We start from the raw sequence: 13692 nt of genomic DNA, 5'->3' as shown, positions 1-13692 counted from the left end.
GAATGGGATCATTTCCTCCTGGCCGTGTGAGCTGGTGGCCCTTGGGAGTGCGGGAGCCTCGCGCTGCGCCCTGCCTCCCCGCCAGCCTCTAACCGCACTGCGTTTCCTCCTCAGCCTCGGGCCTCTCTTCCTCGCCGTCCACGCCCACGCAGGTGACCAAGCAGCACTCGTTCCCTCTGGAGTCCTATAAGCAGGAGCCTGAGCGACTGGAAAACCGCATCCATGCCTCGTCTTCCCCTCCGGACGCGGGCCAGCGGTTCTGCCCGTCCTCCTTCCAGGGCGTGGCCAGGCCTCCGGCGGCATCCCCGGCTCACTACGCTCCCTGCAGAACCGTAAGTCCAGGCCGGCGGCCGGGCGGCGGAGGTGGGGCGGCGTCCCACCGTGCTCCCCCCACTGGAGCCAAGGCTGTGTCCTCAGGACGCGTGGGTGGTGATTTGTCAGAAGTCACCAGCTGAGAGCAAACACGGGGAGGGCCCCGTAGGCAGCTGGAAATCCCGGGAGAAGGGACAACCCCCGGAACATGACCAGAAACAGTTTTCTGGTTCCCTCAGCTTCTTTTCGAAAATCAGCCGTTCAGAGTTTCGTTTGAATGTATCTTGAGAGCCAGACGAAAGTAACAAGTCACAGGCAAAGCACACAAAAGAAACAAACAAATCTTTTTAAAGATACGAATGTGATTTGGGAGTTTTCAGATTTAAAGTCTGACGTTGGCTGAGTTGGGGGGGAAGCATCGGTGAGCTGCCGAGCCTTTCAGAGCGGAGTGGGGGCGGAGCAGCTCAGGAATGAGGAGACCCTGGGGGATGTGTGGAGGAGGCCCCCTACTTCTCCCCACGGGGCCCTGCACGTGCACGCGTGGCCCCACCCCCTCTGCCCAACGGATCTGACGTCGGTACCACAGACACGCGGTAGGCGTCTGTGCCCAAGCCAGCGCATGAGAGCCACGTCACCAAGCCCAATCTGTACGGATGTAATATTTTATGCTGTTGTCCTTTCCTGGGGCTGGTGGGACAAAGGGGCACTAACTGGGGAACCTGATGACCACAGGAAGCTGCTGCGTGTCCGCCCGGAGGCTGCAAGTCTGAAACCCAGGTGCTGGCGGGTCCGATTGCCACCCGGGGTCTCTAGGGGCAGGGTCCTTCTCGTCTCTTCCAGCGTCCCGGAGCCCCGGGCTCTCCTCGGCTTGGGGCAGCGTCACTCCAGTGTCTGTCTCCCTCCATGCACGGCTGTCTCCCTCTGTGTGTGTCTGGGTCCAGCTTTTCCCCTTCTTCTAACACCGGCCACGCTGGATTAGGGCCCGGCCTGATCCAGAATGGCCTCATCTTACCTTGGTGACATCCGCAGAGATTTACTTCCAAATAAGGTCACATTCCCAGGTGCCAGAGGTTAGGACCGCCATGCCACTTTTTTGGGGGGGACACATGCCAGCCAGGACAGTTGCCATGTTGGGAGAGAGGAGATGTGCTGGTGTGCGTGTCCCACAGAGCACAGGCCGTGGCTGCGCTCCACCAGAGGCGGTTTTAGCAGCGGTGGGCCTAGCAGAGCCCCGCCGTTTGACGCGCCGCAGGACAAAGTGCAAGCGCTCGGTTCCGCCTTCTGGGGCGACAGCCTTCCTGGGGCAGAGTGGCACTCGATACACGTTACGTAAATGCAGCAAGCGCCCAGGGTAGGGATGCCCAGTGAAGCCAACAGTCTGGTGACGGCAGGAGGGGAGAAGGGGACATCGGGCCGCCGTCCACTAAGGGCAGAGAGGGCTCGATGCAGTGGTCCCTGCCAAGCTGAGTCTGAGTCATTGGGAGAGTTTAATTATTGAAGGGGACAGGTAGAGAGCCTTCTAGAAAAAAAAAACTAGCCATGAGTTGGCGTGGGCATGAGTGTTCCATGTAGCTCAGAGAAGGGAGAGGCCGCGGTGCGGGAGCCTGGGGCAGGGCCTGTCTGAGCAGGTGGGAACCTGGTCACGGACTAGGAGACAGTGCAGACAGGCAGCCCCCAGAAGGGGTCTGGGCAGCAGGGGGGCTCGGCAGAGATGCAGCATGAGACGCCGAGGTCTCCTGGCAGCGCAGAGTGGGAAGAGGGGGACTGGCGTGAAAAAGGAGAGAGCTACTGCCCTGGCCGGGCGGCGCCGCTGCAGCTTCGTCCCGTCACCCAAAGGTGGCCTCGGTCCCCCGTTGGGGCACGTACAGGAGGCACCCAGTCAAGGCTTCTCTCTCACATCAGTGTGTCTCTCTCTCCCTGCCTTCCTCCCTCCCTCTCTCTCTAAAAAGCAGTGAAAAAATGTCCTCAAGTGAGGATTTTAAAAAAGTAAAGAGCTATTTAAGAGGGCGCCTTGAAAGGAATTTGGAATGTCTGGTTGATTAGTTGCAGGGAAGAGAGCGAATCAAAGGATTCCAGAGGCCTTGCCTCCGGAAACTAGAAAGATGTTGCGTTTTCTGGGATAAGGAACAGAGGAGGGAGGAGCAGACTGCATATGTGTGACATATGAGTGTAGTATGTGCTATGTGTGCACATATGAGTGTAGTGTGTTTCACGATATGCACATGCTCGTGTGCACACACATGTGTTGCATACATGTGTTTGTGTGTGTGCATGTGCGCATGTAAGCGTGGTGTTGTGTGCTTGAGCATGTGTGAGGTGTGTGTAGGTGGCAGTAGTAGTACAGTAAGTTATCTGTAGGACATTCAAGGGGAGGTGTCCAAAGAGCACCTGGATGTGTGTGTCTGGAGCTAATGATTGACACTTGAAAGCCATCAGAGATGTGGTGCTTACACCATCACGTAGATGAAACAATCAGAGGAGCGTGTGGTCGGGAGAAGAAAGCTAGAAACACGCGGATGTTCGAGGAACAAAGGAAAACGCCGGGAAAGCTGGCAGAAAACCAGGCAAACACGTTATCCCAGAAGCCAAGGAATGCATGCCGTTGGGTTTCACGCATTTGGAGGGAGCGACCGGGTCTCCAGGCCCAGCAGAGTGGCCAACCCCTGGGAGACCTGGTCAGGGATCCGGCACCGGGCCACCCAGCCGAACGGCTCACGAGCTCCTGACCCCCAGAAACCACGGACGCGGCGCGCTCGTCTGCTCGGGCTGCCCTGGCAAGGCACCGCCGGCAGTGTGGCTCAGACGTCACACTGACTTCTCACGGTTCTGGAGGCAGGAGCTCCCGGCCCCGGGGGCGGCGGGTCTGGGGTCTCCTGAGGCCTTTCTCCTGGGCCGCAGGCGGCTGTCTTCTCTCCGTGACCGCACATGGCCTTTCCTCCGGGCTCACACGTCCCTGTGCCTCTTCCTCCTCTTAGAAGGACGCCAGTCCTGTTGGCTTAGGGCCCCACCCTCACGACCTCGTTTAACCTTGGTAACGTCTTTAAAGGCCCCCGTCTCCAAATACAGTCACATGGGGGGTGGAGGCTTCAACAGGTGAGTGTCGGGGGAGGACACAGGTTAGTCCGTACCAGATTATAAATTGTTATTGCTGTCTTAGCCACTGAGTTTTGGGGGTGAGCTGCTGTGTATCCACAGAGGCTAACACTTGTTTCATCACGTACGTGGGGAGGCGACGTGAGTCAGAGAATTCATGAACTGTGAGTTTCTCCTTCAATCTGACCGTCTTCCCACTGAATCCATCTCCAAGACTCCCAGTAGGAATATTTGGAAGGAAATCACTAACCAGTCTTCCAAGATTGTTATTTGGAATAATTACCTTTTATAAAAAACGTAGGAAAGCGCTTTTAAAATCTAAACATATTTCAAATCACTTGACATTAAGGAGCAGTTAAAGGTTTCACACGCACGACTTTGTTTTTGTGTTCCTGTCTCCCCCTGTTAAATACCAAGTTACACCCTAATAAGGCCTTGCTGTTAAAACTGTCTGCCCAGAAATGGCGAAGTAACAGTCCCACAGTCCGTTACTCCCAACAGATGAGCTACTGTAAAAATAGTTGGAGGGAATTTCGCGCTGGGCCCAGGAGTCGGAGCTGCAGGGATTGGTCATCGACAGCCAAGCGCAGACCAGCCTGGCCTGGGGGGTGGCAGAGACCGGAGACGCTCTGTCCTCCAGGCTGTCAAGCAAAGGTGTTGTCCTTGGCATTTCTCCTGTGTTCCCGCCCTCCTGGAGTCATGACTCAGCGATCAGAAAGAAGACAGAGGCCAAATCAGAGAGGCCACCTTGGCTGAGAGCCGCGTCTGTTTTTCTGAGCGGTGGCCTGGGTCTTGAGGGTTCTTGTTTATTCTGTTCCTCGGGGTAGCTGAGCTCCCGGGAAAGGATGTTGGATCTTTTTGCCTCAAGATTTTTTTAAGAGAACTATTTTTTCAAGATTTTATTTATTTATTTTTAGAGAGCAGGGAAGGGAGGGAGAAAGAGAGGGAGAGAAACATCCATGTGTGGTTGCCTCTTGCACACCAACTGGGCATCTGGCCCATAACCCAGGCCTGCGCCCTGACTGGGAATCAAACCGTCAACCTTTTGGTTTGTGGGACGAAGCCCAACCCCTGAGCCACACCAGCCGGGGCCAGACTTGCATTTTAACAGAAGGATCAGTCCGGTGACAGGCTCGCGGTTGGAATTGATGGGGAGACTAAGCAAGAGCCCTAGTCAGAAATCACTGGTCCCAGGAGAGATGCCAGGGGACCGAGGTAAGGCCACCGAAGTGAAGGTCCAGAGGGAGCGATTCATTACAAACATACGTGGGAGACAAAACGGGCTGGTCTTGGTGACGCGCAGCTTCGTGGCCCGTGGGAGGGGCCTCCAGGGTGACTGGTTCCTGGCAGCGTCATTGAATTAGGAAGGAGACGTGGACTGGGGGGCGAAAGATAAGGTCATCTTGGGCACAGTTTCTTTGATTCTTTTGGGAAATTGAAGAGAGACATTAGGGGCCTGGATATGTCACCCTAGGGTGGAGAAGCAGAGGTTAGAAAAAGGATCCCCTTTGTCCATTTTATTTTCCACGAATGAAAAAGACATCAGGACTCCGGGCACCTTTCTCTGTCCCGCCGCGGATGCAGGGAAGGGAAAAGCGTGCTTTAGCTAATAAGGAGCCATCCTTTACCGGCGCAGCTGTTGGAAATGCATCCGGGCCCCGGCTGGGGCGGCTCAGTGGGCTGAGCGCCGGCCTGTGAACGGAAGGGTCGCGGGTTCGATTCCCAGTCAGGGCACAGGCCTGGGTTGCAGGCAGGGTCCCCAGGGGCAGGCATGCGAGAGGCAACCTTGCACACGGATGTTTCTCTCCCTCTCTTCCCTTCTCTCTAAAAGTAAATCAATAAAATCTTTAAAGAAAGAAAATCATCGGAGGTGGGGGGGGGGGGCTGAACATCGGGGGGTGGAAAAATCACAGCACCTACTCATGCATTCTGGTCGGGCTTGTCTTGATTTGCATTTAGATGGAAATTCTTTCGGCTCCGAACCCGGCTCGCGCCCTCGCTCGCGGCCCTTAGGAAAGCATTAACTTGAACTCGTGCGGAATCGCTGGTGCAACAGCGGTGTTAACAGCGTCCCCTCAGTGACTCGGGCGGGACTCGCCGTCGGAACAGTGGGAAAGTTGCAGACAAGCCTGCTCCGGTGTCTCTCTGAGCAGGGCGCGCACGGCCTGTTAATGAGTGACGCCCGGACGCTCTGGCCGCGCCCTGGGAACCTGTTTCAGGAGGCTCTGTGTGCTCACACGCGTCCCCTGTCCGTGTCGAGGCCTGGCGTGGAACCCGAAAGTGACGTGATGTGGGGTCCCGCGTGAGAATGACATTGGGTCCGTCTGAGCATGGTCAAAGGAGAGGGATATTTTATTCAGGAAAGGGAACGGAAGCCGCGGTTCTAAGGCACGACGCAGGGTGTTCTCACGTGATTTCTCGCCTCTCTGTGCACCGTATCACACGCCGGTTAAAGGCCCCTGCTTATTGCACGCACATTCACAAGCTGGTACGCTCATTCACGTACCTCAGTTTAGCCTGATTAAGCCCCTTCGTTTACCTCCTTTGCACGTGACTTCAAAAATTGGATTCATCTGGAGAAGCAGTTGATCATCTCTTGCAGAAATAGCGTCTCCCTAAGACGAAAGCGTCTCGCGGTCGGCTGCACAGCAGCGTGAATACACGTCCTTCTGCCGAACTGGGCTCTGAAAACGCTCCGGGTAGGGGTTATGTTACACGCATTTTACCACGATTAGAAATTTCTTAAATTCCTCTGATTATAAAAAGGAAAGCATAAAGAGAAGAAAAATGCCCTGCAGTTTGTCCGCTTTGAGAGAGTCGAATTTTGGTGTGATGTCTTCTTAGGGGTTATTTTTGGTTTCGGTTTGGTTTTGTGCGTGTGTGTGTGTGTGTGTGCTTGCTTGGCCTTGGTTGTGCCTTTGTGCACGGACTAGAAGCAGGTGTGTTTCGCACACCGGACTATGGCGGGATCACTCAGCAGCTCAGCTTTTCACTTACTGTGATAACCAGGCCCCTGCCTCCCATATACGTAGTTTGGCTATTAGGAGGATGCCATTTTTAAGTTTCATGTTGATGCATGGTGTCAGATCGGTCCGAGACTTACCACGGGGATCACTTCGTAAGTTGTATAAATATCTGACCCGTATGCTGTTCACCTGAGGCTACTGTAATATCGAATGTCAACTGTAATTAGAACGCTGAACATTTTTTTAGGCCCTGGACACATAGCTCAGTTGGTTAGAGTATCGTCCCGATACGCCAAGGCTGTGGGTTCAGTCTTCAGTAAGGGCACATACAAGAATCAATCAATGATGGATCAATAAGTGGAACAACAGATCAGTTTCTCTCTCTCTCTCTCTCTCTCTCTCTCTCTCTCTCTCTCTCTCTCTCCCTCCCTCTCTCTCCCTCTCCCCCCCGCCCATTTCTCTCTCTCGAAAATCAGTAAGTAAAAATTTTAAAATTTTTAAACAAAAAATATGAAAAATTTTAAGTCTTACTTTCATAAAGTTTGGTGGTCACGCAGTACTAACTCTTGCCCTGTACTATTCAGATCATAAGGCACTGCTGGGTCTCATGCAGGAAACAGCAGGCGTTACACAGAGCCCGGACACTGGGCGTAGCGTGCCCGCCAGAGCCGTCCCACGGAGAGCACACTGCGTCCACTGCGATCTCAGTAGGGTTACTCGTTAGCAGTGAAATCCTTTTAAGAAACTGAGTGCAAGATACTTCCGTACCTGGAGGCCGTCAGGGCTTTTGAACTGCTTCCCGGCCCGGGGCTCAGCTGCCCCTCGGAGGAGTCAGGTGGGCAGGAGAGGAAAGAGTTTTCTTATCCTCAGATCTGCCCTTGTTCTGGACTCGCATCTGGCCTCTCAGTTTTATGATGTCTGGCCGTTAAAGGTCGTTTGGGGGGAGGGGGGGCTGCCCGAGAACTCATGGGTATGTTCGCTACCCGTATTTAATGACACTGAATTAAGACGTGATATCGATACGGCTTATTCTTCTCCAGCATGTGAAAACAGATGTCTGAAATAACTTTCTATTAGCTACGTTTGATGTGTTCGAACGCAGCTAGCGGAAAGTACATACTTAATTCATTCAGGAAATGTCTCGTATGCCCCTCCCCCCCAAGGGGCTATCTCTAGCACTCCATGCCGCAGTCATCAATGAAATCATGTTCAATACAGAGGCCTGGACTTAGAGGCTCAGCAATCTGCGATCCTTCCTGCTCTCAGGACATACGGCCGTTGACAGGGCTGCATTTTCTCTCTGCCCGTCCACTTAGCCAGGCTGACACATGGGCAGTTAAAGGGAACGTCTGTTCCCCACCAGGCGTAACTGCAGGCGGCTTTCACACGTGCGTTTGGTTTGCGTGCACCCTGTCCTTGGTGGCATGGTTACAACGCGCTTTTAGATGCTTTGGAATACTAGCTGCAGGCTAGTTAAAATCATCTTAAAATATGTCCCTGTCTAAGGTGTTTGGGACAGTCCTACTTTATAGTGTTTCTGTGTGTGTTCTCAGCCCTGTACTGACTCAGGTCGGGTACCTTTGGTGGCAAATAGCTTGTGAAAATGTCATTTCCAGTCTTAAATGCTCCTCAGTAGATTTGGAGAAGGCGGAGGACCGTAGGCTCTGGGGTCTGTGGAACTGATGAACCCCCCACTCCTCGAATAGAAGAGACTTTACAAATAAAAACAAGCATTGAGCACATTTGATGCTCCCGGCAGAGGCAGGTTCTCTGACTTCTCGTCATCCCAACCTGACGCCCTCAGTGTCTCCTGCCAACGACGGAACTCGGGACACAGTTACAATTCATGGAGTTGGTCCCTGTTAAGGGCCAGGCATACACTTGTTCGATTATTTCCATGCCAGCCCTGCACAGGAGACATCGTTGCTGTGTCTCCATTCTTCAGGGTAAGAACCCAGGTTTACAATAATGAACTCATCGGCTGAGACCTGCTGACTGGTAAATGGTAGACATGACTCCGATGGAGGCCTGCCTTCCACACCTGTGTCGTTTTGGCGGCGGTTTTTCATTTTTCCCAAGGGCAGCCCCCACATGGAGCGTAGCTATCATTTATGGGCCCCAGGCCTGAGCCAGAGGACGGTGCCAGGCGCACAGCACGCACCAGCATGAGGCTCCGAGACCAACGTGCAGAGCGCACCGCCCCGTGGGGCCGTGCCGGGCGCAGAACCAGGACATGGCGGGCGGAGGGGCCTGAGCTCTGAGGTCAGAGCTCCCCTTTTTCCCAGCGGCACTGCTGGGTGTATTTTTCCTACGCTCTGTTCACACGTTTCAATGTAGAGATGAGTCTTGGAGACCTTAATAAAGAGAAGTTGGTACTTTTGATGACACCCCCTTGATATTTTTAACCCCGTTGGCTTTCAAATTCCGTGATGTTGCGTGAATCAAAGTGCTGACTGATCCTGGACAACCGAGTGACCTCCCCTCCCTCGGTCCGGAAACAAAGGTCAGCCGTTGGCTTTATTCCCACGGGCTCTCCCAGTCATTGACCTCTCGCCTCTGATCTGATAAATGGATCCGATCCTGCGAAGATCTACGCTGCGTGAAATACATTGTTGCACTAAGAGTCTCGCGTAGGAAATTAACTGTGGCTTTGCTTCATGTCACGAAGTTGCACTTAGAGTCTCGCGTAGGAAATTAACTGTGGCTTTGCTTCATGTCACGAAGCCTGGTTTGTGCTCTCAGCCTTTCTATTTTTTAAAAGTTTTTATTTATTGATTTTAGGGGGAGAGAGGAAAAGAGACAGAGACAGAGAGAAAGCGATTTGTTGTTGCCCTGACTGATGCACTCATTGGTGGATCCTTGCATGTGCCCCGACCAGGGATCGAACCCGCAACCTTGGCGTCTCGGGACGACGCTCTGACTGACTGAGCACCTGGCCAGGGATGTTGTCATCCTCTTTAAACTTCTAGTTATTTCCAGTTTTTCTTGGCCCCTCAGACAACACGTTTGTATTTCTCTACGGCCACGATGACCAAAGTGCTTGTTACTTTATTAGCTTCCCACAACAGTGTGGTGCTGCCCAGGTACCAGGGTTAGACTGAGCTTTCTGTCGTCATGGTTTATCCACTGATAAAACTGCCCAAGGACACACCGCCTCGGCAGGAAAGTAAAATTACCTGTTCTCCTACATCCTGAGCTGTACCTGGAGTTTGGGCACGTCCCCTCAGGCTACATTTGGGAAAAATTTCAATTTTAAAGGTCAGTTCAGCCACAGCAATCACACATCCCGAGCGTCTCTGACCTTCCTCCTCCTCATTTGTCTCCATGTCCTGTCTGTGACCCTGTCTCAGGTATCAAACAGGACAGTAAGTTTGCGGGGCAAAAATACAGTTCCCTGCAGTGAGCTCCTTTTCATTCAACCCTAGATCATTGCTCTGCCTCTGAAACCTAGAATTCTGGCCCCAGCCAGGTAGCTCATGGGTTGGGTGTCATCCCGTACACCAAAAGGTGCGGGTTTGATCCCGGGTCAGGGCACGTCCCTAGGTTGTGGGTTTGACCCTGGTTGGGGTGTATATGGGGAGGCAGCTGATCAACGTCTCTCTCTGTCAAATCAATAAATATATGCTCAGGTGAGTATTTAAAAAAAACATTTAAAAACTAAAATCCTGCACACCTAGTGGGTTGCCTCGGTGTTTGTCTTGCTTCTGCTGCCTGGCCTCCTGGATGCTCTGAGCCCAGGGCCACCTCATAGGGAAACCCTTCCTGAGCCGCCCGAAAGCGGCCCCGTGCAGACCTGGCCTCGGTTAAGGAAGGTTGGGGAGAGCAAAGGTCCTGAGGTGCTGGGGGTCCTGAAGCTTTAAAAATAAAAAAATGTTGTGATCAATGAAAACACAGCAAACTAAAAACTTTTTCCGCTCTTCAGGATCCATCCGGGAGAACAGTACTAATCTAAACTTCAGGTTTCCAGGCGCGTTCTTTTCGGGAGAGTTACAAACGGAATAGGATGCGAAGGCTGAGCCGCTGCGTTTTGAAGCCCAGGCAATAAAAAGCTGTTGGCAAAGCCTTCGCAAACTAAGCAGGAACTTCAAGAAGCTCTTGAGTGGTATTTACAGCCATGCTGTGCGGCCTTGGGGATCCCGTCTGTTTTCCTTTATAGGCTTGTCTTTGCTTCTATAAAGACTTCATTGCTGTAGTTAAAGGCTTCTTTTGATGCTTCCATTTCTAAGTATTACTCTGGTTTCTTTTCTATTTAGTTCCTAATTCCTAATACCAAGTCCAAACTATTTTTATTTCTGCAATACTTCTCAGACTTTCTCGCTGAATTTTTACATTCACGGTGAAGACATCTTAAATATTCTCACCACTCCCCGGCTCTCCCAGAGGCACCCCTCTGCACTTGACACAGATATTAAAATCTTTTCATATTGCCAAAAACAGATGGAGGAAGTTGACGTTCATTTCTTCTCTCCGACTGTATGAGACCTCACTTCGTTCCTTTAGCTCTCAGTAGTTTCTAACTCTTTTTCTGCTCTCTGCCCTGGCCTGGCAGCTGAGTTGGTTAGAGCATTGTCCCCATAGGCCAAGGTTGTGGGTTCGATCCCCGGTCAGGGCATGTACAGGGCTCAACCAGGGATGCATAACTAAGTGAAACAACAAATCAATGTCGGTCTCTCTCTCTCTCTTTCAAAATCAATAAATTTTTAAAAGCTTTTGAAAGTAAAGAAAGAAAGAACACTTCATCCTGGGATAAAGGCCACCTGGCCTGCTGGGTCCTGCAAATATCTTTGCCTTCAGAGGTTTCCTCTGCCATCACCCGAAATGCTCCTCTTCCCTCGATTGCCCAGTATCAGCCCCAGAGCAGCTCCTGTGGCAGCTACCCCCACCCCCCGAGTGTTCCTTAGCACCCATGGGATGCCGCTTAGGTAAACTTTGTACCGTTGTGTGGGGCGAGAGGGCGGGGTGAGCCACAAAGGGGCACCAGGAAACTTCTCAGGTGAGAAGAATGTTTCTTTTCCTTGACTGTAGCAGTGACTTCATGTTGACCCATCAGCGTGTACGCCGGAAATGGATACAGGCTGTTGTAGGGAAATTATATCACAATAAAAGGGAGACACAAAAAAATCCTTCGTGGAAGATTCTCATTTGGAAACACGCAGGTCCTCCACCTGCCTGTGGCTGACTGTGTCCGCCGTCCCTCTAGTCCACCCTGGGTGGCTACATCGCACCAGAGACCAGGGATCAAGGTCACAGAAGTCCCCAGAAGCAAGTATAGATCCCTGTAATTGCACCTTGACCGTTTATTGTCCTTCCCGTCGATGGCTTTCTGTGGAACGAAACGGAACAAACGTGGGAGCAAGCTGTCCCAAGCGTTTCTGTAACTTTTCACAAGTTTCCATACATTCAGGAATGGGAGGGCCGGCAAAACGATGCACCGTGGTCTGTTTGGGGGGGGGGGTGGTTAATGAGCAGGCTGGCTGGCGGGGACAGAGTGGGGCACAGTAAAGAAAGGCTTCCCTGCGACTTTGTGTCCCTTTTTTTGTGTTGCTCTATCTTAGAAATACAACTCATTTCAAAGTTCACGGCTTCATGCCTTAAGAACAGAAAGTTTTATTGAACTTGTGGAGCAAAACTGGTTCTTTTATTTGCAAAGCATGACAGGACGATGAGAGTTGGCTCTGTAAGGACGTATTAAGCCCCAGCGAGTCATATTAAACACAAACCTAAGAATAAAATATTTTGAGCAGCAAAAGAGAAAACCTCATTTGGATTTACTTGTGAAAGGCAAGAGAAACACCTGTTTCAGACCCTGACTGATGAGCTCCACAGGATTAGAACTTGAGGAGTAACAAGCTGACCCTGTGTGTATGTATAGGGTTCCTACTTCATATCTTTGATAGGAATTTCTAATCATACTGAATATTTTATGTACACACTTCCCATGGTTCATGGCTCATAGCAGATATTAAATATGTGCTGAATGTCTTTAAAATCTTAGCACTGTCTACGTTCTGGAAGTCAGATGATAATTTAACATAAAGTATCCAAACAGAAAGGACTCTTCGGGTGTAGTGCATTCTCTTAACAACACTGCCTCTGACACAGGTTTTCCGCTGACTCGTTGAACTGTGGAACTTGGTTGTCACGCTCTCTGAAAAGCCACTACAGAATGAATGTTCTTTAAAGGAAATCATTTTTAAATGTTAGGAAGGAACTGTCTTTTGAGCATCTGACATTATTTGGAAAAGTATCACAAGGAACAAAACGTTTTCCACAAGTATTCTGATTAAAATCGATCAGAAGGATGAATAGCTATGATGTTCGATATTTTCTGCATTTCTATCAAGTGTCTACACCATTTAAAATACTAATTGTTGTCACGTAACAGAAACTAAAGTAGGGGGGTGGGGACGAGAGGCGGCAAAGCTCTCTGAGAATGTTTAAACCGCACGGCGCCAGCGACCGTGAGGCCTCGGAGAGCGTGTTTCAACAGCAGCGGCTGCCGCGTTCTCTCCTAGCCCGGTCGCCTTTGCCCCCCCCCGCAAATGTCAGGTCCCGCACGGAAGGGAAGGTGGGTACAATCATTTCTAAATAGGAACGAGGTCCAGCAGGGGCATGAGTGACAGGCATGACATCATCTCTGCACTAAATCACCTGCTTACCCACCACGTGTTTCAGTGACGTGCTAATAATGAACAATCTTGTTCACCCTAATATCTTTGGAATGGCTACATGTGTCAGGCTCAGGCAACAGAGCTGTTCTTCCCCTTCAAAGAGTGTGTGGGAGGTCGGGGAGACAGAAAAGGAAGCCCCAAAGCTGTGTCAAGTGCCTGATGAACGTGTGTGGTTAGAGAAGAGCTGAGCTAGGTACTGGGTTGGCCAAAACGTCCGTATATTTTTCCCCCATAAAATAAAACACACATTTTTCATTTTTACCAATAACTGTATGGATCTGGATATTTTTAATATGTCAGCAGTCTCCTGTACAGTATAAGGTAGACTGTTCTCAATTAACGTCTCTCTGATCACTCTCAACGTCAGCTGGTCCACCCAACTGGGGAGCGTCGTCCGGCGAGAACTCTCCAGCACAGACCTTCTCCGCAAACCACTTCTGACACATTCCATCAGTCACAGCACCTTCTCCAAACACGGCACCGAGCTTCCTATTTCATTTCATTTTTGTGTGTGATTCAGTTGCATTTTTACCTCTCTCGAAATAATAAAGCATAATATGCTGAAAATGTTGTGTATCTTCTTCCATCTTCAATATTAAAATGGCCACACAAAAATTCACCAATTTTGATCCGTTTTTTTAATGCACGCT

General features: G+C 51.2%; 1 protein-coding gene across 1 annotated transcript in view; it reads left to right on the top strand.

Annotated features, from left to right (window-relative positions):
• The window catches only part of PRKAG2 (protein kinase AMP-activated non-catalytic subunit gamma 2), a 172055-nt gene that overhangs the window by 111287 nt on the left and 47076 nt on the right, over positions 1-13692 (top strand). The window contains exon 4 of the mRNA XM_090286923.1: positions 115-332. Coding sequence (XP_090143049.1) covers positions 115-332 — 218 coding nt within the window. The remainder of the gene's footprint in view (positions 1-114; positions 333-13692) is intronic.

The sequence above is a fragment of the Furipterus horrens genome, unplaced genomic scaffold, assembly GCF_987537825.1.
Source record: "Furipterus horrens unplaced genomic scaffold, mFurHor1.1.pri manual_scaffold_9, whole genome shotgun sequence".
NCBI classification, from domain to species: Eukaryota; Metazoa; Chordata; class Mammalia; order Chiroptera; family Furipteridae; genus Furipterus; species Furipterus horrens.
This window is presented reverse-complemented; position numbering and strand designations above follow the sequence as displayed.